Genomic DNA, 21,795 nt, shown 5'->3' with positions numbered 1-21,795 from the left:
ATTTGAAATTTGAGAGGTCCATTCAGAAGTCTAATAACAGGGAGGAAGCTGTTCTTGAATCTGCTGGTACTTGTGTTTAAACATTTGTATCTTCTGCCTGACGGGAGAGACTATAACTGGGGTGGAAGGGGTTGTTGATTATGTTGGCTGCCTTTAATTGTGAAATGAAATCCAATCCCGATAAATGAGAGATGATGCACTGGAACAGGACAAACTAGTCCAAGGAATATATAATAAACTGTAGGACACTGGGAAGCACCAAGATTAGAGAGACCTTGGTGTGCATGTCCACCAGTCCCATAAGATAATGGGACAGTTTGATCAAAGAGGCTAAGAAGGCATATTGGCGAGGTATAGAGTATAAGAACAGGGAGGTTTTGCTGGAATTGTACAAAACTTTGGATTGGTAACTGCTAGAGTATTGTGTGTTTCTCTGGAATACATATTACAAGAGAGCTATGATAGCACTGGAGAGAGTGCAGAGGACATTTACCAGGATGTTGCTTGGGCTAGAGATCTTTAGTTATGAAGTGAGATTGGATAGATTGCGATCTGAGTACTTATATCCATTGAAATCCTTTTCGTGTGTAATCCTTATTATGTTGGAAGCAGGGAAGCCAATACGTTGCACAGCAACTCTTTCAAACAGTAATGCAATAATAAAAACCAAAAGAACTAAGGATGCTAGAAATTGAAAGCAAAAACAAATTGCTGAAAAATCTCAGCAGGTCTGGCAGTATCTGTGGTGCGAAATCAGAGTTAACGTTTTAGGTCCAGTGACCTTTCCTCAGAACAGTGCAATGATGGTAGATAATTTCTTATTTTGTGTTGACCACCAGCGATAACTCCCCTACTCTTCTTTGAACAGTGTGACTCCTGCTGTCAATTGGAGAGGCCTCAGGTATACTCAGTCCATGCAGCAGCCACTGGTACATGTGTAATCAATACCTTTCCACTTGGTGATGGGAGTTCAGATAGATATTGATTTCTGTTCCATGCATTTGGGAAAACATAATTTGCCAGCAATCATTTATTTCTAGTTCTGCATCTGTGATAGAATCTCAGTGGGATTTCATGAGTGCTATCTCCTTAAGATAGATCCAGTGTGTTAACCCTAGTTCACTAGGTAAATAATCCCACTGTCATTGTTTAGAGTTCTGCATTAGGTAACTCAATTTTTATCGATTTTTATCCAACCTCTTAGTCCAGGAACCTCGTACTGCCCAGTTCTACCTCCTTCCCAAGATCCACAAGTCTGACCACCCCGGCTGACCCATTGTCTCAGCCTGCTCCTGCCCCACTGAACTCATCTCCACCTACCTCGATGCTGTCCTATCCCCCCCTAGTCCAGGAACTCCCCACATACGTTCGAGACACCATCCACGCCCTCCATCTCCTGCAAGATTTGAGTTTCCCTGGCCCCCAACGCCTCATCTTGGACATCCAATCCCTCTATACCTCCATCCGCCATGACCACAGCCTCCAAGCCAGTTCTTCCTTTCCTGACGTCCCCTTCCACTGACACTCTCATTCGTTTGGCCAAATTGGTCCTCACCCTTAAAAATTTCTCCTTCGAATCCTCCCACCAAAGGGGTAGCCATGGGCACCCATATGGGCCCCAGCTATGCCTGTCTCTTTGTCGGCTATGTAGAACAGTCCATCTTCCGTAGTTACACCGGCACCACTCCCCACCTCCTCCTCCGCTACAGTGATGACTGCATCAGCGTTACCTCGTGCTCCCGCAAGGAGGATGAGCAGTTCATCAACTTCACAACACATTCCACCCTGACCTTAAATTCACCATGCCTTGGCAGCAGCTGCCCCAAGCTTCAGAGCGTCCCTCAACACGTGGTCCTGGACCTTGGACTGAGCCAGTCTGCAACACTCAGTCGGGGTCAACTCCTTCAGCTATAAGATCAACAAGTTTCAGACCACCCAGAGAGTGTCCTTCACCGAGTTGATAATCCTCCAGGCACAGTTAATGTTCGTCTAGGTGTGCGTCCTGGGGAACAAATCGTAGAGCATGGAGTCTTGCGTCACGGTGCTGCTCGGAATGAACCTCGACAAACACCACTGCATTCCTCTCCAGACTTCTTCTGCATAGGCACATTCCAGAAGGAGGTGTGTGACAGTCTCGTACCCCCCCACAGCCGCTTTGAGGGCAGCGTGCGGTGTGGCTGAGAGTCCGGGCATGCATAAAGGATCTCACAGGAAGAGCCCTTCTCACCACCAGCCAAGCCATGTCTTAGTGCTTGTTGGAAAGTTCTGGCGATGAGGCATTCTGCCAAATGGCTTTGACAGTCTTCTCAGGGAACCGCTCGAAAGGATCCGCCCTCTCCTTTTCCCAAATGGTCTCAAGGACACAATGTGCTGACCACTTCCTGATGGACTTGACAGATACAATTGTTTTACAAGATGGCTTCTTAGCAAGGAGGGCAAACTTTTGACCATAAAATGGTTTCCTGACACGTTGTGCCAGAATCTCTTCAATGTTAGGCCTAGAATAATTTCCAAGCTAGAACCAGACTCCTGCTTTTTAAGCACTGAATCACTCTGTACTTGAGGCTGAGATGTTACTGTAAGGTTGCATTTAAACCAATTCATTAGTCTTTGAATTAAACATGCTCTCTTTTCAGGGTTGTGATTCAAATAAGACATAAGGTCTGATTAGTTAGAGTTGACAGTGGGGCGGTCTGTAGAGTGGTCTGCAGAAAAGCTTCATGAATATTACCTTTTACAGAGTTTGTATTTAATAGCCAGTAATCGCTACTTAATATCGTCATACAGTCCCAAAATGCAATTAAATCCAATCCAAAGCAGGTAAGCAGTAAGAGTTAATTTTCTACTGGCTTCCAACAGTCTCAGCACTGAAAATGGCCTCTCTCTCTAGTGTCCTTTTGAACTCTCAAGTCAGGGTCTTGTAACAGCAAAGGTGTTTTTCTCTGCCTGTCCGGCTTGCAAGGGGTAATAAGATTCCACGACAATCAACAGGATCTGACCATCAATTACAAGGCTTTTGATAGTACCAAGTTTCGCTTCAGGGTCAGAATCAAATACTGTCATTAATTTCACAAGGGAATAGCCGTGAATGTTATCACTTGGTGTCCTGTTCACACAGATTCACTGATGTTAAGGCAAATGTTTTTAATTGCCTGAGGGCATCCTGTTTTCACTTGGTGAGCACAGATGTCCCTATCTTCTGCATTCTTTGTGCTCCCCCCACTTTTTTCTGAGCTTTCCTGTCTGTCTATTTTCTAGCACAGCAAATGTGTTCTATAATTCAGCATTACATTTTAGCCTAAATGTTAAAAGACAGGTTTTAAGGCTATAGGTTTTCTCATGACTATCCCTTATCAGACCTTGCCTTTCCAAATACATGTAAATCCTGTCCCTCAAGATTCCCTCCAACAACCTCAGAGAGAAATAAGGAACAAGAGGATCAAATATGAAGGTAAGCTCGCCAGTAATATTAGAAATGATAGCAAAAGTTTCTTTCAATACTTAAGAAACACATGAGAGGCAAAAGTAGAAATTGGGCCACTCCAAATTGATGCAAGAAGACTAGTGATGGGAGATAAGGAAATAGCTGAAAAACTTAATAAATACTTTGTGTCAGTCTTCACAGGTGGAAGGCATGAGTAATATCCCAACAATTAAGGAGAGTCAAGGGGCAGAGTTGGGTATGGTAGCCATTACAAAAGAGAAAGTGCTAGAAAAGCTAAAAGGTCTAAAACTTGATAAATCTCCTGACCCCGATGGGCTACATCCTAGTGTTCTGAGGGAGGTTGCTGAAGAAATAGCAGAGGCGTTGGTTGTAATCTTTCAAAAATCACTGGAGTCAGGGAAAGACCCAGATGATTGGAAAATCGCTGTTGCAACCCCTTTGTTCAAGAAAGGATCGAGACAAAAGATGGAAAACTATAGGCCGATTAGCCTAACTTCTGTTGTAGGTAAAATTCTAGAATCCATCGTTAAGGATGAGATTTCTAAATTCTTGGAAGTACCGTGGGAGTGGTAGAGTCAGAATCATTGGTGACCTTTAAGCGGCATTTGGATAGGTACATGGATGGGTGCTTAATCTAGGTTAGAAGTTCGGCACAACATCGTGGGCCGAAGGGCCTGTTCTGTGCTGTATTGTTCTATGTTCTATGTACAGGGTCGCATTAGAACAAGTCAGCATGTATGTAGTAATGGGAGGTTGTGCCTGACAAGCCTATTAGAGTTCTTTGAAGAGGTATCCAGTAGGTTAGACCAGGGAAACCCAGTGGATGTTATCTACCTAGACTTCCAAAAGGCCTTTGATAAAGTGCCTCATGGGAAGCTGCTGAGTAAGGTGAGGGCCCATGGTGTTCGAGGTGAGCAACTGGCTTGAATTGAGGATTGGCTGTCTGACAGAAGGCAGAAAGTTGGGATAAAAGGTTCCTGTTTGGAATGGCAGCTAGTGGTAAGTGGTGTCCCACAGGGTTCAGTGTTGGGGCCGCAGCAGTTTACCTTATCTATTAATGATCTGGATGAAGGGACTGGAGGCATTCTGGTGAAGTTAGCTGATGATATGGAGTTAGGCAGACAGGCAAGTAGTTCTGAGGAGGTGGGGAGGCTGCAGAAAGATTTAGGTAGTTTATTAGAGTGGTCCAAGAAATGGCTGATGAAACTCAATGTGAGCAAGTGTGAGGTCTTGCACTTTGGAAAAAAAAATACAAACATGGACTATTTTCTAAATGGTGAGAAAATTCATAAAGCCAAAGTACAAAGGGATTTGGGAGTGCTAGTCCAGGATTTTCTAAAGGTTGACTTGCAGGTTGAGTCCGTGGTTAAGAAAGCAAATGTAATGTCATTTATCTCAAGGTTGGAATGTGAAAACAGTGATGTGCTACTGAGACTTTATAAAGTGCTGGTTAGGTCCTGTTAAGAATACTGTGTCCAGTTTTGGACTCCACACCTTAGGAAGGACATGCTGGCACTGGAGCATGTCCAGTGGAGATTCGCACAGATGATCCCTGGAATGGCAGGCCTAACATATGATGAATGGCTGAGGATCCTGGGATTGTATTCATTAGAGTTTAGAAGGTTGAGGAGAGAGCTAATAGAAACTTACAGGATAATGCATGACTTAGAAAGGGTGGACGCTGGGAATTTGTTTCCGTCAGGTGGGGATACTAGGACCCGTGGGCACAGCCTTACAATTAGAGGGGTCAATTTAAAACTGAAATGAGGAGACATTTCTTCAGCCAGAGAGTGGTGGTCCCGTTGGATTCATTGCCACGGAGCGCAGTGGAGGCTGGGATGTTAAATGCCTTCATGGCAGAGGTTGATAAATTCTTCATCTCGCAAGGAATTAAGGGATACGGGGAGGGTGCGGGTAAGTGGCGCTGAAATGCCTATCAGCCATGATTGAATGGTGGAGTGGACTTGATGGGCTAAATGGCCTTACTTCCATTCCTCCATCTTATGATCTAATGAACCACCACCGATGTCAGACTCACGCTGTATAGTTTCCTGGCTTTTCCTTACCACTTTTCTTTAAATAGTATGCTGAATATACATATTTTTCTGGAGCATTTTTCCCTGCCCTAGATGAACACAAAATATTTTATGAACTCTTCCTTTTCTTATTTTTATTTTTTTATTAGATTCCCTACAGTTTGGGAACAGGCCCTTCTGCCCTACCAGTCCACACTGGCCCTCCGATGAGTAACCCACCCAGATCCATTTCCCTCTGACTAATGCACTGAGCACTATGGGCAATTTAGCATGGCCAATTCACCTGACCTGAACATCTTTGGATTGTGGGAGGAAACCCACGTAAACATTAGGAGAATGTGCAAACTCCACATAGACAGTCGCCTGAGGCTGGAATCGAACCTGGGACCTTAGTGTTGTGAGACAGCAGTGGTAACCACTGAGTCACCATGCCGCCCTATCTACTGAACAGGATGGTAAATAGGGAGAAGGATAAGTTGCATGAGGATATCAGACTCGTTAGCTAGGCAGAGCAGTGGTAAATGGAAATCAGCCCACAAAAATGTGAGATAGTGCACTTAGGGGGTACTAATAAGGCAAAGGATGACACTGAATAACAGGCCCCTGTAAGCTACAGAAGGTAGACTGTGGTCAAGAAGTCACAAGGGATACTTGTCTTTACTAACTAAGGCATAGAAAGCAGGTACAGGAGAGTTATGTTGGAATAGTAGAAGATGCTGGTCAAGCCACAACTGGAGTACTGCATGCAACTCTGGCCACACCACATTATGGGAAGGATTGCACTGGAGAGAGTGCTGAGGAGATGATGCTTCCTGGGCTAGAAAGTCTGAACCATGATGAAAGACTGGACGGGCTGGGATGCCCCCGCCCAGCAAAGTGTGACAGGAGATCCAATAGAGGATGTAAGATTGAGGTGGAGAAGCAGGCATATTCTTCATTTGTAGAGGATTCAATATCCAGAGGGCATAATTTTAAGATGAGGTAGAGGCTTAGAGGAGAGTTGAGAATTTTTCAACTTGGAAGTGGGTGAAGAGTCATAAATTCTCATAATAGCTAAATATTTAGAAATTCATTTGTGTCACCATAGCATCCAGAGCTGCAGGCCAAAAGCCAGAAAAAGTGAATTGTGTAATCAGATTTTGAGCCAGTGTGGAGGAGCTAACTGGCCAAATGACCTTTTTGTGTAAATATCAATGAGTCTACTTCTGTAACCTCTTCCAGTCCTACAAACCTGAGATTTCCACACTCCTCCAGTTCTGGCCTCTTGTGAATCTCCAATTAAAGTCACTCAATCATTGACAGCCATGACTTAAGTAATTGAGTCCTCAGCCTTGAAATCACCTTGCTAAGATTCCTCCTTCTTACTACCCTCTTCCTAACAACACTCCTTAAAGCCAGGGTCATGGCATGCCTGAGTATTGCATCATGTAGCTTGGCATTAGACTGTGTCTGATGAAGCGTCTTGAATCACTTTTGAAGAGTCTTGGATCACTTTGCTAGGTTAAAATTACTAAGTGAGGAAAAGTTGTTGCTCATGACTCTGACCATCCCTGAATACAGGTCTGACTGACTTTTCAATGACTGTTTAATAATGTAAAACTTTCTTGATGAAAAAGATCCAAACTAAGTTTAAAAAAGCATTAATAATCAAGAGATGGCAGTGGAAAATAGACCTAGTTTTGAAAGCGTCTTTGATGTCTGGAATTCCCAGCCAAAACTGTCTAGTCCCACTGGTGTCACATGTATCAAACTGCCTTGTGTCAAATATAATGTTAGAGGCTGAACCATTACAGCATTTCCAGCATTTCTCAACACAAAGCATATTGCCACTCTCTGTGCTTTGTGAAAGAGTTGGAATAATTAAAATTTTGCTTGACTTTATCAACAGCAAAGTCATAAGAAAATTAAAACCACTACTTAGTTTTGTAGCCTAAACTATCCAAAGCATCTGCATCATGGGGTTGCAGATATGGCGGGGAGGGAAGGGTTATGGGTGGGGAGAGGGACAGAGTGGTGAGGTGGTGATAGGTGAACACAGGTAGTAGGTGCAATTTAGTAGGTCGATGGTAGCTGGAAGGGGGGTTTGGTCGGTGGAATGGAAGGGAGGAGGTGGGGCTGGAAAGGCAGTTGGGGAATGGGTGGAAAGGTTATTTGAAATTGGAGAACTCAATGTTGAGTCCTGAGGTGGTGTGCCAGCAGGTTTTGCATGTTTTATGGTTGCAGGAGAAGAAACCAGGGGGTTTGGGTGGGGGGATGGAGAAGAGGGCTATTGGTTAAAAGGGTGAAGCGAACCAAGGAGTGGTAAAGGTAATGGTCCTTGCAGAAGGTGGAGAGGGGAAGATGATCTGGATGGTAGGGTCTAATGGAAGTTGGCAAAAGTGTTTGAGGTTGATAATATTGGATATGTAGGCTGGTGGGGTGGAAAGTGAGGACAAGGGGTCCCTGTCTTCATTATGTTTGGATGGGGCAGGGTTTAGAACTATGGAACGTGGAGGGCGGTCTGGATAACGGGGGTAAGCACATTGTTTAAAATAGGTGGATATCTGGGATGCTTGGGAGTAGAATGCCTCCTCGTCTGAGCAGATGAGACGGAGAAATCTGGAAAATGGGATCGAGTTTTTGCCAGCTATGAGGTAGGAGGAGGTGTCGTCCAGGTAGTTATAGGAGTCTGTGGGTTTGTAGTAAATGTCAGTCCGTAAACTCACCAGAGATGGAAATGGAGATGTCAAGAAAGGAGAGGGGGTTGTCTGAGATAGACCAAGTAAATGTAAGGGGAGGGTGGAAGTTGTTGCCAAAGTTGATGAACTGCTCCAGTTCAGACTGGGTCCAGGATGCAGCACCGACGCAGTCATCAATGTAAAAGTGGAAGAGTTGGAGAACAGTGCCTGTGTATGGACTGAACAGGGACTGTTCGATGTAGCCTACAAAGAGGCAGGCATAGCTAAGGCCCCTGTGCATGCCCATGACCACCCCCTGGATTTGGAGAAAATGGGAAGAGTTGAAGGAAAAGTTATGAGTGAGGACTAATTCAGCAAGGCAGAGGAAAGTATTGGTGGAGGGGAACTGGATGGGCCTGTTGGAGAGGAAGAAACTGAACTGAAAATATGTTGCTGGAAAAGCGCAGCAGGTCAGGCAGCATCCAAGGAGCAGGAGAATCGACGTTTCGGGCATGAGCCCTTCTTCTCCAGCATCTGCAGTCCTCACTTTCTCCGAGGAAGTAACTGAAGTCTTGTAGGCTGTCCTTATGGGAATAGACGTGTATTTGGCTGGGGAACTGGAAGTTTCCGAAGAGGTGGAGGGTGTGGTTGGTGTGCTGGATGTAGGTGGGAAGTGCCTGGACCAAGGGGAGAGAATGAAGTAGAGGTAGGAAGAATTTGGAGGAACTCCTTCAGAGATATCTGGGGGCTGAGATGAATGACCTCCAACAATCACACCAATCTTCCATTGTGCCAAATATGACTGCACCCTGTGGAGAGTTTTCGCTCTGTTGCCCATGATTTCAGTTTTGCTCAGGTTCCTTGATGTCAAGGGCAGTCACTGGAGTTTAGCTCTTTTAACCATAAACAGAACAACCTCGGGTATCCGAACATTGATTATCCAAATTTCAGATTATCCAAACAAGAACTCAAGACCCCAGTGCTTGTGCAAACTGTGTTATCCAAACAATCAATTATCCAAATATTTAATTATCTGAACAAAATCCTCCCCACCTGTGTCATTCAGATAATCGAGGTTGCCCTGTAGTGACAAAGACTGAATGGAGATCAGAAGTCAATTCACCTTGAAGGAACCCAAACTGAGCATCAGTGACGAGGGTGTTGCTGAGTAATTGCCACTTGATAATGCTGTTGGTGATCCTTTTGACCCACTCCAATTTGTCTATCGGACAAACAGACCTACGTCAGATGCCATATCACTTGCCCTTCGCTCCTCCCTAGAACATCTCGACACCAAAAACAGCTGTGTAAGAATCCTACTCATTGACTACAGTTCAGCTTTCTACACTATCATCCTCTCGAGACCGATTACAAAATTTAGTAATCTCGGACTGAGCCCCACTCTCTGCGACTGGATCCTCAGTTTCCCGACCCACAGGCCACAATCAGTGAAGACTGGGGACAATATTTCATCCTCATGTAACATTCACCACTGGAGCCCGCCAGGGTTGCATACTCAGCCCCCTACTGTACTCACTGTATACCCATGACTGCATCACCAAATACTAGACTAATGCCATTTACAAGTTGATGACACCACTACAGTCGGTCGAATCTCAGAAGGCAACGAAACAGACTACAGACGGGAGGTGGAAGACTTGGAAACATGGTGCTCTAAGAATAACCTAGCTCTCAATGCCAGCAAGATCAAGGAACTCATTATTGACTTTCAGCGGGATGTTACTCATGCCCCCTACACATTAACAGCAAAGAGATAGACGTTTGGAGAATATCAAGCTCCTGGGAGTGGTCATCAACAACAAGCTTTCTTGGACTCTTCATGTGGACCCACTGGTAACAAAGGTCCAACAATGTCTTTTCTTCCTCAGGCAGCTGAGAAAATTTGGCATGATGGTGAATACCCTTGCCAATTTTTATAGGTGTGCCATCAAGAGCATTCTGTCTGGATGTATCACTACCTGGTATGGCAACTGTACTAGTCAAGATCAGAGACTGTTGAACTCGGTCCAGACAATCACAAAGGCCAACCTCCCATCTATAGAATCATCTACCAGGCCCACTGTCAAGGAAAGGCCACCAGCATTCTCAAGAATCATCCCACCCTGGCAATGTTTTTCTACAACCTCTACCATCAGGGAGAAGGTACAAAAGTCTGAACACGTGCACTAGCTGGTTCCGTAACAGTTTCTACCCTACTGTTGTTAGAATACTGAATGGACTCTCAAACTCTGAGTATTCACCTATACCTGTGTTTTGGTTTTTGCCGTTGTTTACCTATTATTTACTTATCTACACTATTTAACTAGGTGATCTGCCTGCACTGCTTACAAGACAAAGCTTTTCACTGTGCCTCTGTACATGTGACAATCAATTAAATTCAATTCTGTTACTTTGCTGACGATCAAACAAGCTGATGGGCAGTAAATGACTTGCTGAATTTGTCCTGCTTTTTGTGCACATGCCTAAGAAATTTTCCACGTTGTCAGGTTAGTGCCAACTGTACTGGAACAGCTTAGCTAGGAATGTGGCTAGTTCTGGAGTTCAAGTGTTCACTAGTTTTGCAGGAGTGTTGCAGTATTCATTTCTTCAGCTATTTCTTGATATCACATGGAGTGAATCAAATTGACTGACTGAAACTAGTATCCGTGATGCTAGGGGTATCCAGAGGGGGCTAAGATTGATCATCCACTTCAGTGCTTCTGGCTGAAGATTGCTGCAAGTGCTTATGTCTTGTCTTTCACACAGATGTGTTACTCCCCCATAGTTGAGAGTAGGGATATGTGAGGAGCCTCTACCTGTTAGTTATTTAATTATCCACCACCATTCATGTCTGGAAATGATAGGACCACAGATTTCTGACCTGTTATTGAGAGTCACTTTGCCCTATTTTTTGCATGCTGATTCCACTGTTCTGCATGCAGGGAGTCCTGATTTATAGCTTCACTAGGTTGACACCTCATGGTGCAGTTTCTGATATACTTTCCTGTACTCATCATTGAATTAGGATTGACCAGCTGCCCTGTTGGTAATGATGGAGTGGAGGCATATATTGGGCCAAACAGTTACAGCTTGTGATTGAATACAATTCTGCTATAGTCCCCATGGATGCCCGTAAGGACTGTGCAATGATCTCACCTACTATTAACTCATGTGTAGACATATCTGCAACAGGCAGATTGGTGAAGACACTGTGAAATAAATTATTCCCCCCCGCTGTTCTTTCTCTTACCACCCACCACAGATTCTCTCTTGCAGCTGTGGCAAGCTCAGTCAACGTTACCAGGCCACTCAGAATACATTCTGTGCCCTCGATATGCACAGTACTTCCTCCAAGTATTGTTCAACAAGTTAGAGAGGGAAAGTTGGTAATCAGTCAGAGGTTCCTTTGCCCCTTGTTGATCTGATACTATGAGATTTCATTGGGTTTGCAGTTAATGTTGAGAATCCAAGACCAATTCCTTCCCATATTTGTAACCACTTTATCTGTCCTGTCCAATACAATGGTAATGGTGGTGTCTGGGACTTGTGACCTACAGTATTTGTAGGACTAGTCCAGTTCCATTTCTGTTTAGTGGTAGCTCCCAGGAGCATAAAAAAAATTGCAGGAGAAATTCAGCAGATCTGGCAGCATCTGTAGGGAGAAACAGAGTCAACATGTCAAGTCCATGACTCATTGTCAGAACTGAAAAGATGGTATGCTGATGACAGGGGGCTGGGCTGGCTTAGAGAGGTGGAAGGAATGCGTCTATCACATATATTGAGATGGTGACCAGAGAGAGTGAAAGGTAAGGAAAGCAGACAACGGAAATGCTGATCGTAAACTGGGGAAGTGGTAAATACTAAATAAGTGATAACTGGAACTGTGAGTAGTTGAGAATGGGTTCACTGCGCTGGGAGCAATCAGTACAGAACAGAACCTGAGAGTGGGTAATGAACATGAAACTTGATATTCACACTCTGAAACTGTTAAACTCAATGTTGACTCCTGAAGGCTCTGTGGTACCTAGGTAGAAGGTGAGGTATTGTTCTTCCAGTTTGATTTGAGCTTTGCTGGAGCTCTGTACAAATGGTTGGAATGGGAGCACCATGGCTTGTTGAAGTGGCAGGCAGCTGAAAAATTAGGGTTATTTTTACAGATAGAGCGGAGGTGTTCAACAAAGCATTTACCTGTAACCACCAGTATGTTGATCATGGAGGATTCAGCAAAAGTAATGCATCAAATATCAAGAGCCAATATTTATATTATCTTTGGAGTTGGTCTTTGCCTGACACTTGTGTGATGCAAATGTCATTTGCCTCAACAGCCCAAACCTGTTGCATTTGGACATGGATTGCTTCAGTATCTAAGAAGCTGGGAATGGTGATGTACATTGTGAAGTCCTCCGTGAACATTCCTGATTCTGACCTTCTATCTGGGGGAGCCAAAATGAAGCAGCCAAAAATAATTAGGTCCAGGACATGACCCTGAGGAATTCCTTCAGAGAGTTCCTGGAGTTTAGTAAGATGGACTTTGTAGTGTTGACAGGACTGTCTTGGTCCATATTATTTCCTGTGCCTAGGTCAATGCCAAGTGGTCCATCCTTATTTAATTCTTTGTTTAGACTTTATAATAGTGTGATGGAGCTAAGTGGCATTTTCAGGCCTTTTCAGAAGGCAATTAAGACTCAAACAAAAATTTTGTGTCTAGAGTTACATTTAGGCTATACCAGATAAGAATGGCAGATCTCTTCCCTAAAGGACATGAAGGGCATGGAAAGGAAAAATAGACAAAGTCTTTTCCCTGGGGTCAATGAGTCCAGAACTAGAGGCATAGGTTTAGGGTGAGAGGGGAAAAATATAAAAGAGACCTAAGGGGCAACCTTTTCACGCAGAGGGTGGTACTTTTATGGAATGACCTGCCAGAGGATGTGGTGGAGGCTGGTACAATTGCAACATTTAAGACACATTTGGATGGGTATATGAATAGGAAGGGTTTGGAGGGATATGGGCCAAGTGCTGGCAGGTGGGACTAGATTGGGTTGGGATATCTGGTCGGCATGGACGGGTTGGACCAAAGGGTCTGTTTCCATGCTGTACATCTCTACGACTCTATGACGTTATTGAACCAGCTGAGCTTTTATAGCTATTGTCAATAATTTCATGGTTGCCAGTAGGCTAACCTTTTCTCATTTCAGCATTTGTTGAATTCAAATTCACCACCTTCTATGGTGGGGCTTAACCAATGTCCTGAGAATGTTGGGCTGGGACTCTTTGGATTACCAGTCCAATGACATTATGCCACTGACTCTTACCCACACAGTGAACATTGCACAATGTACACCATCATTCTCAGGTGATGAAGCAGCCCAGGCAATATCCAGACTTGGGATGGAAGTGGCAAGTAACAGTCATACTAGACAATAGCCATTTCGAACAAAAGAGAAACTAACTGACATCCCTTGACATTCAATGGCATTACCACTACTGAATCCCCCGCTATCAACATACATGGCTTGGAATGGGTGGACGCTAAGAAGTTGTTTCCATTAGGCGAGGAGACTAGGGCCCATGGACACAGAATTAGAGGGGGTAAATTCAGAACAGAAATGCGGAGACATTTCTTCAGCCAGAGAATGGTGGACCTGTGGAATTCATTGCCGCAGAGTGCAGTGGAGATCAAGACGCTAAATGCCTTCAAGGCAGAGATTGATAAATTCTTGATGTCACAAGGAATTAAGGGCTACAGGGAGAATGCGGGTAAGTGGAGTTGAAATGCCCATCAGCCATGATTGAATGGCGGAGTGGACTCGATGGGCCGAATGGCCTTACTTCCACTCCTATGTCTTATGGGGTTACTGTTGACCAGCCATATAAATACTGTGGCAACAAGAGCAGCTCCAAGACTGGCAATTTTACAGTGAGTAACTCTTCTCCTGAATGTTCACAAGACATAATTTAGTGTAATTGAATAGTCCCCACTTGCTTGAATGAGTGTAACTCCCATTCAAGATGTTTAATTCCATGTAGGACAAAGCAGCATCTAATTCGCACCCCATCCATTACCTTCAATATTCCCTCCCTTTACCACCATCATTCAATGGCAACAGTCTATATCATCTATAAGATGTACTGCAGTAACTCATCAAAGCTGTTTTGACAGTACTTCCTAAACCCATAACATCTACCATCCAGAAGAATAAAAGCAGCAAATACACAGGTACCATCTGGAGTTTCTCCACCCAACCCCACAATATCCAGATTTGGAAATATATTGCTATTCTTTCAGTGTCACTTGGTCAAAATCCGGAAACACTCATGGGTGTATATACCCTGAGGCCTGCAACAGTTCAAGGCGGCAGCTCACCACCACCTCTCAAGAGCAATTAGGAATGGGCAATGAATATGATCCCAGCCATCAATACCCACATTCCACGAACAACTGTTTTTAATTTAACACAATGATGTAGTCAGGACATTATGTCAAGGTCAAATGCAACACCAAGGTTGCCAATGGCATGGCTAAATCTTTGTTTTGGCAGGTGAATGGTAGGTGAGCTGGAGCTCAACAGCTAGAGAGGAAAATAGTTGGGGGAACCTTTATCACTGCAAATTGGGTGAAAAGCAGACTAAGAATGCTTTTCAGACTAAGAATGTAATGATTAAGAATGCTGAGAATCTGGGCTCCCCACTGCATTGGAACTTAGGAGAACACTGCACGGTAAGGGTTAATTCTCTGTTCTTACAGGCGGGAGTCGGAGCGTAGGAATCATTCACTGGCACGTCATGCAGATATCCTGGCAGCAGTGGAGACCAGACTGTCCCTGCTCAACATGACCTTCATGAAATATGTGGACACCAATCTCTGCTGCTTCATCCCTGGCAAGGTGGGTCTGCGGAGATTTCTGGGAAGTAGGTGATTGAGATAACTTTCTGATCTGGGTGGTTTTGGAATCCAGCACTGTGCAGTGCACTGAGAGTCTTGCGTTTTTGGTGGTTAAAAATTCAGGACGGATGGAAAAAAATTACACTTATGGCACCTTCCACAGCCTCAGGATCATTTAAAGCCTTTTACAACCAATATTATATATCTGAAAGTGGCCACTTTATGATGTACACTTGACTATATTCATGTCATAATGCAGTCAAAACCTCTCTATGTAACCTTGTGCAGTAGCTGCCCTTGAGACTTTTAGATGTAGCAGTATAGAGAGAGCTCTACACTGTATCTAAACCCATGCTGTGCTTGAGACTGTTTGTTAGCACTACGTAGATGCATCTTTACTCTATATCCAACAGTGCTGTACTTGTCCTGGAAGTGCTTGATGGGAACAGTGTCAAGTGAGTTTTACTTCCAGTTTACTTCAAGTTTAAATGAGTAAAGGAAACTTTAATTTCAGTTTAAAAGTGGAGAGAGAGCTGTTTCATGTTGTCCCTAACCAGGGAGTCTTTGATAGAGACAGTACTGAGGGACGTTGAGAGCGGCATGGTGGCTCAGTGATTAGCACTGCTGCCTCACAGCGCCAGGGACCCGGGTTTGGTTCCAGCCTCAGGCTGTGTGAGTTTGTGTGAGTTTGCACGTTCTCCTCATGTCTGCATGGGTTTCCTCCGGGTGCTCGGTTTCCTCCCACAGTCCAAAGATGTGCAAGCCAGGTGAATTGGCCATGCTAAATTGCCCATTGTGTTAGGTTCATTAGTCAGGGATAAATATAAGGAAGGGGAATGGGTCTGGGTGGATTGCTCTTCAGAGGGTCGGTGTGGACCTTTTGGGCCGAAGCATCTGTTTCCATACTGTAGAGTATCTATCCATTTACTTTCTGTTTGAAACAGTAGCGAGAGCTTTAATCTGTGTACCTAACACTGACTGTCCCTCCTCCAGGGATGTTTGATAGGGCTGTGTCGAGGTAACTTTACTTTCCATTTACTTCTAGTTTAAAAGAGTAGACAAAGTTTTTAATCTGTTTCTAACTCTGTGCTACCCCTGTCATGGAAGTTTTTGATAGGGACAATGTCAAGGGAGACTTGCTTTCAGTTTAAAAGAGTAGAGGCATATTTACTGTGTGTAGTCCCATACTGTTCCTGTGCTTGGGGGGGGGGGATGGTGTAAGAGATTTGGAGGGGACAGTGGCAAGGAGTCTTTACTTTCGCTTTTGAACTGTAGAGAGAGCTTTACTTTCTGTTGACACTTTTGTTTAAAAGAGTAGAGGAAGCTTTATTCTATGTCTAACTCTGTTCCTGTTCTGGGAGTTTTGGATGTGGCAGTATAGAGATGATTTGGAGATACTGGTGTATACAAAGTTAAAAATCACATAACACCAGGTTATAGTCCAACAGGTTTACTTGGAAGCACTAGCTGTCACAAGCACCTGATGAAGGAGCAGCACTCCGAAAGCTAGTGCTTCCAAATAAACCTGTTGGACTATAACCTGGTGTTGTGGTTTTAACGCAGTATAGAGACAGCTTTACTCTGAATCTAATCTTGTGCTGTAACTGTCATGCAAGTGTTTGATCGGAACTTTGTAGATGGATCTTTATATATAATATAATGTTCTCTGTCCTCTGGAAATGTTTGATGGGACAGTATAGAAGGAATTTGACTCTTGTCACTAATCCATATTTTACTTTCCCTGGGAGTGACCCTGTGCTGTACCTGTCATAGAGTCCTGGGAATGTTTGATGGGGATAGTGCAGAGGAAAGTTCCATATTGAACCCTGTCCTGGAGTCTTTGATGGCCTTGACAGTCTCTCTGTTGTTCACTTCCTTGCTGTTTGCTATTACCCTTATGCCTACTTTGTTGTTATCTGTTATACAGGTAATCGATGAGATTTATCGGGTTCTGAGGTATGTAAACTCCACCCGGTCACCTCAGAGAGCCCATGAGGTTCTGCAGGAGCTAAGGGACATCTCCTCCATGGCAATGGAGTACTTTGATGAGAAGATTGTGCCCATCCTGAAGAAGAAGCTCAGCATTTCAGACATGTCCGGTCGCCTGCTCGGAGTCCCACCAGGTACTTGCCCAAATGTTCACAAATGCTTCATTGTATAGGCTTGGAGCACTGAAAATCTGCCTTAGACAATGTTGAAAAATGTCCCCAGGATATGTGGTGTGCATAGTTGACTTGCAACGTTATACTCGTGTGAATATAGGCTATGTACATATGTACTTGCTACCTCCCTGAAGTCCCCATTATCATGGATGCCAGTCTTCAACCAATTTGATTCATTCTATGTGTTGTCAGTAAATGGCATTGGATTCAGAAAAGTCTAGGGGACATTCCAACAACAGTACTGAAGACTTGAGTGCCAGAATTAGCTGCATCCCTAACCAAACTGTTCCAGTACAGCTACAAAACTGGTATCTACACAATAAGCAGAAGATTGCACAGGTTTGTCCTGTATACACAATGTAGGACAAATGCAACCTGGTCACTTACCACCCATTCAGTCTACTCTCGATCATCAGCAAAGTGATGAAAGGGGTTGTCAACAATGCTCTCAGCAACAGCCTGTTCAGTTTATGTTTTGCCAAGGCCACTCAGTTCCTTACGTCAGTTCTTCGTTCAAATGTGGGTAAAAGCTGAACTCTAGAAGGCAGGTGAGGTCACAGTCACATTTGACTGAGACAGGTGTCAAGGACTCCATAGCAAAACTGGAGTCAATGGAATTCATGGAGAAAATTCTTCTCTGGGTCACGTCTGACATGTTGTAAAATGGTTGTGGTTGCTGGAAGTCAGCCATCTCTGCTGTAGAACACCACTGCTGGAATTTCTGAGTGTTGTCCTAGGCTAACCATCTTCAGCTGCTTCATCAATGACCTTCCCTCCATCATAACATCAGAAGTGAGGATGTTCCCTGATGATTGTGCAATTGCTGAGGAAACTCAGCAGTATGGCAGCTTCTTTCCAGAGTAAGCAGAGTCAATGTTTCGGATCCACTGACCATTCTTCAGAACTGAGTGTAGCTAAGACAAGGTGGTATATGATGAAAATAGGTCGGGGTAAAGGCGTAAGTGACAGATGCACTTGGAGTCTAGAGAGAGGGAAAGAGTGCGAGAACAGCAGTTTGACAGACAAGGGATGAAAAATGGTAAGCCAAAGAGGAAGAAAATAATAAGGGCCATTAGTAGATCAAAATGGATAGGCTGTGATGAAAACAGCCCATGTAATGACAGGGCTTGTGGTGTGAGTAAAGGACACGGAAGAAGGTGTTCAGGCCTTAAAATTATTGAACTCCCGATTGAGTTCTGAAGGCTGCAGGATCCAAAAGCAGAAAGTGAGATGTTGCTCTTCCAGCTTGCTGGAGCACTGCAGCAGCCTGAGTCAGAAATGTTGGCCAGGGAACACGGTGGTGTTTTGAGTGACGAGCAAATAGAGGCTCAGTGTCATTTTTACAGACTGAATACAGATTTTCTGCAAAGCGGTCACTGAGTCTGCATTTCAACTCCCTATTGTAGAGGAGACCACATTGTGAGCACTGAGTATAGTAGAATAGATTGAGTTAAGTGCAGGTAAATCGATACTCCAACTAGAAATGTGACTGGGGCCTTGATTGCTTGGGAAGGTACCATGCGCGATGGGGAGGTATTAGAAGTTCAGTGTGACAGTGTGTCCTGGAGGGAGCAGATTCTGCAGGTGGTTGACAAGGGAGGGAGGGGAATGTTGTCAGGGGGTGACAGAAATGGCAGCTAATATTCCTTTGGATGCAGATGCTGCATGGTTTTCCTCTGGATGCTCTACTTTCCTCCCTCAGTCCAAAGATATATAGGTTAGGTGGATTAGCCATTGGAAATGCAGTGTTATGAGGCTAGGTTGTTGGCGGGGGGGGGGGGGTGAGTTTGTGTTGAATTGAATTCAGGTTATTCTCACGTACTCAAATGAATACACTGAAAAGTTTACATTCGCTGCCTTACACTGCCAGTTAGGTACAAAGGTACCTAGTTACAGATACTTAAGATCAAATTCTTAGGAAACAAAAGAAATTAGAAAACAAATAAATTGTCCAGCATTATAGGTCAGAGGAATAAATTAGAAAAACAAAGAAGTAGAAAGCTCAGAGTATCACTCTTTCCAACCTGGGAGACACGAACACCCCATTGCCACCTCCCTCCAACCCACCAACATAGGAGTTGGCCTACTTTAGCACCATTGCTGTTGGGCCCACTTCACTGACACTGCTGAACCCACAGTTGCCTGCAACCAAGAGCATGGGAAGGTTGGTACAGACTCAGTGAGTTGTTTGCACTGTAGGGATCCTATGACCTGAAGAAAGGGTTGTGGGAAGGGAGTCAAATAGAACTGGAACAAAGAATCTTCCGTGAACCCATCAAAGAGTCAGGCATAATGAGAGCCCATGCAGCCCTAATGCTACACCTTTGATATAAAGAGAATGAGAGGAATTAAAGAAGTTTCTCAAAGTGAGGATGAGCTCAGCCGGGCAGAGGAGGGTGGTGGTGGTGGATGGGGTCGGTTCAGGTCTTTGTTCAAGGAAGAAGCGGACCATTCTGATTGGTGCTTGACATGTGAAGGGATTGCATCTTCATAGTAAAGAGAAGGTGGGATCAGCCCGCAAGCTAGAAATTCTGAAATTGATGTAAAGCATCAGAGTAATCATAGATGTAAATGGGAATGGGCTGGACAAGGGGAGAAAAAAATCGAGTCAAAGTAAGAAGAGCTGAGTTCCAGTGAATAGGAGCAGGCAGAAACAATTGATCTGCCTGGGCTGTCCTGTTTGTGGACCTTGGGAAGAAGTAGAAACTGCCTGTATGGAGTTGGGGAACTATGAACTGGGAGGCTATGCTGGGGAAGAGATGAGATGAGGCTGGTGACAGTCGTAGACACAGTGGCCTGATGTTCGATGTTGGGGTTTTGGTTCACAGGGCTGGTGCTCAGTCTCTGTAATGTAGAGATCAGTACACCAGACAAAAGCACCATTCTTATTGTCAGATTTGATTAAAAAGTCAGGATTCTCTAACATCGCTCCATTGCTTCCACACTGACAATGGCTCATCCTTGTTTCCCTGGTGAATCTTGTCACTCCCCTTTTCTACAAAACGATTTTCCACCGTGGGCTCTGGGACCACACAAAGGTTGGAGCTCTGGGCTCCCAGATTCTCAGACAATAGGAGGCAGGTGAAAGGGTCTTACAGATGGAGAGAGGACTCCTGCCCAAAAGAATGGACATGAGGGTGAGGGTAAAGGTGAAGGAAGAAGAGTTCAAATTCATGTTGTGCCCAAAATTCATTGTTGTAAGCACTTCTGATCTTATGTTGGAGGAAAGGTTTGTATTGTGACAACTCAGATACTGAAGCTGTGAACATCCCCAGCAAACAGAATCCAATCATCATCTCAGTACATTGAATAATTTACTGTTGCTTGAGTTCCTTATTTAGGAACATGCTAGGGGGTTGCAGTTAACCAGAAACTGAACTGAACTGAACCAGCAGTTCATAAATATTGTGGCTACAAGAACAGTGACTTGAGTTGACTCATGGCTGCAAAGTAAAAAGGTAAAAACAATGACTGCAGATGCTGAAAATCAAATACTGGATTAGTGGTGCTGGAAGAGCACAGCAGTTCAGGCAGCATCCAACAAGCAGCGAAATCAACGTTTCGGGCAAAAGCCCTTCATCAGGAATAAAGGCAGTGAGCCTGAAGCATGGAGAGATAAGCTAGAGGAGGGTGGGGTGGGGAGAGAGTAGCATAGAGTACAATGGGTGAGTGGGGGAGCAGTGGATAGGTGGAAAAGAAGATAAGTAGGTCGGACAAGTCAAGGAGACAGTAACTGAGCTGGAAGTTTGAAACTAGGACGAGGTTTAGTAAAGGGAGGTCATGCCTGACAAACCTGTTGGAATTTTTTGAAGAGGTAACAAGTAGGTTAGACCAGGGGAACCCAGTGGATGTGGTCTATCTGGACTTTCAAAAGGCCTTTGATAAGGTGCCACACGGGAGACTGCTGAGCAAGGTGAGGGCCCATGGTGTTCGAGGTGAGCTGCTGGGATGGATTGAGGATTGGCTATCTAACAGAAGGCAGAGAGTTGGGATAAAAGGTTCTTTTTCAGAATGGCAGCCGGTGACGAGCGGTGTCCCGCAGGGTTCGGTGCTGGGGCCACAGCTGTTCGCATTATATATTAATGATTTGGATGAGGGAACCGGGGGCATTCTAGCGAAGTTTGCCGATGATACAAAGTTAGGTAGACAGGCAGGTAGTACTGAGGAAGTGGGGAGGCTACAGAAGGATCTAGACAGGTTGGGAGAGTGGTCCAGGAAATGGCTGATGGAATTTAACGTGAGCAAGTGCGAGGTCTTGCACTTTGGCAAAAAGAATATAGGAATGGACTACTTTCTAAATGGTGAGAAACTTAATAAAGCCAAAGCACAAAGGGATCTGGGAGTGCTAGTCGAGGATTCTCTAAAGGTAAACATGCAGGTTGAGTCTGTGATTAAGAAAGCGAATGCAATGTTGTCTCTTATCTCAAGAGGGTTGGAATATAAAAGCAGAGATGTACTACTAAGACTTTATAAAGCTCTGGTTAGGCCCCATTTGGAGTACTGTGTCCAGTTTTGGTCCCCACACCTCAGGAAGGACATACTGGCACTGGAACGTGTCCAGCGGAGATTCACACGGATGATCCCTGGAATGACAGGTCTAGCATATGAGGAA

At 44.4% G+C, this 21,795-nt stretch overlaps 1 protein-coding gene and 1 long non-coding RNA gene across 2 annotated transcripts in view; one reads left to right on the top strand and one right to left on the bottom strand.

Annotated features, from left to right (window-relative positions):
- LOC140455681 (uncharacterized) overlaps positions 1-21,795 on the bottom strand; it is a 72,543-nt gene that overhangs the window by 15,227 nt on the left and 35,521 nt on the right. The gene's annotated exons all lie outside the window — the stretch shown is intronic.
- fbxo28 (F-box protein 28) overlaps positions 1-21,795 on the top strand; it is a 44,525-nt gene that overhangs the window by 15,339 nt on the left and 7,391 nt on the right. Inside the window, exons 3-4 of the mRNA XM_072550663.1 lie at positions 14,884-15,022; positions 16,949-17,144. Coding sequence (XP_072406764.1) covers positions 14,884-15,022; positions 16,949-17,144 — 335 coding nt within the window. The remainder of the gene's footprint in view (positions 1-14,883; positions 15,023-16,948; positions 17,145-21,795) is intronic.

The sequence above is a fragment of the Chiloscyllium punctatum genome, chromosome 3 (genome assembly GCF_047496795.1).
Source record: "Chiloscyllium punctatum isolate Juve2018m chromosome 3, sChiPun1.3, whole genome shotgun sequence".
Taxonomy (NCBI): Eukaryota; Metazoa; Chordata; class Chondrichthyes; order Orectolobiformes; family Hemiscylliidae; genus Chiloscyllium; species Chiloscyllium punctatum.
This window is presented reverse-complemented; position numbering and strand designations above follow the sequence as displayed.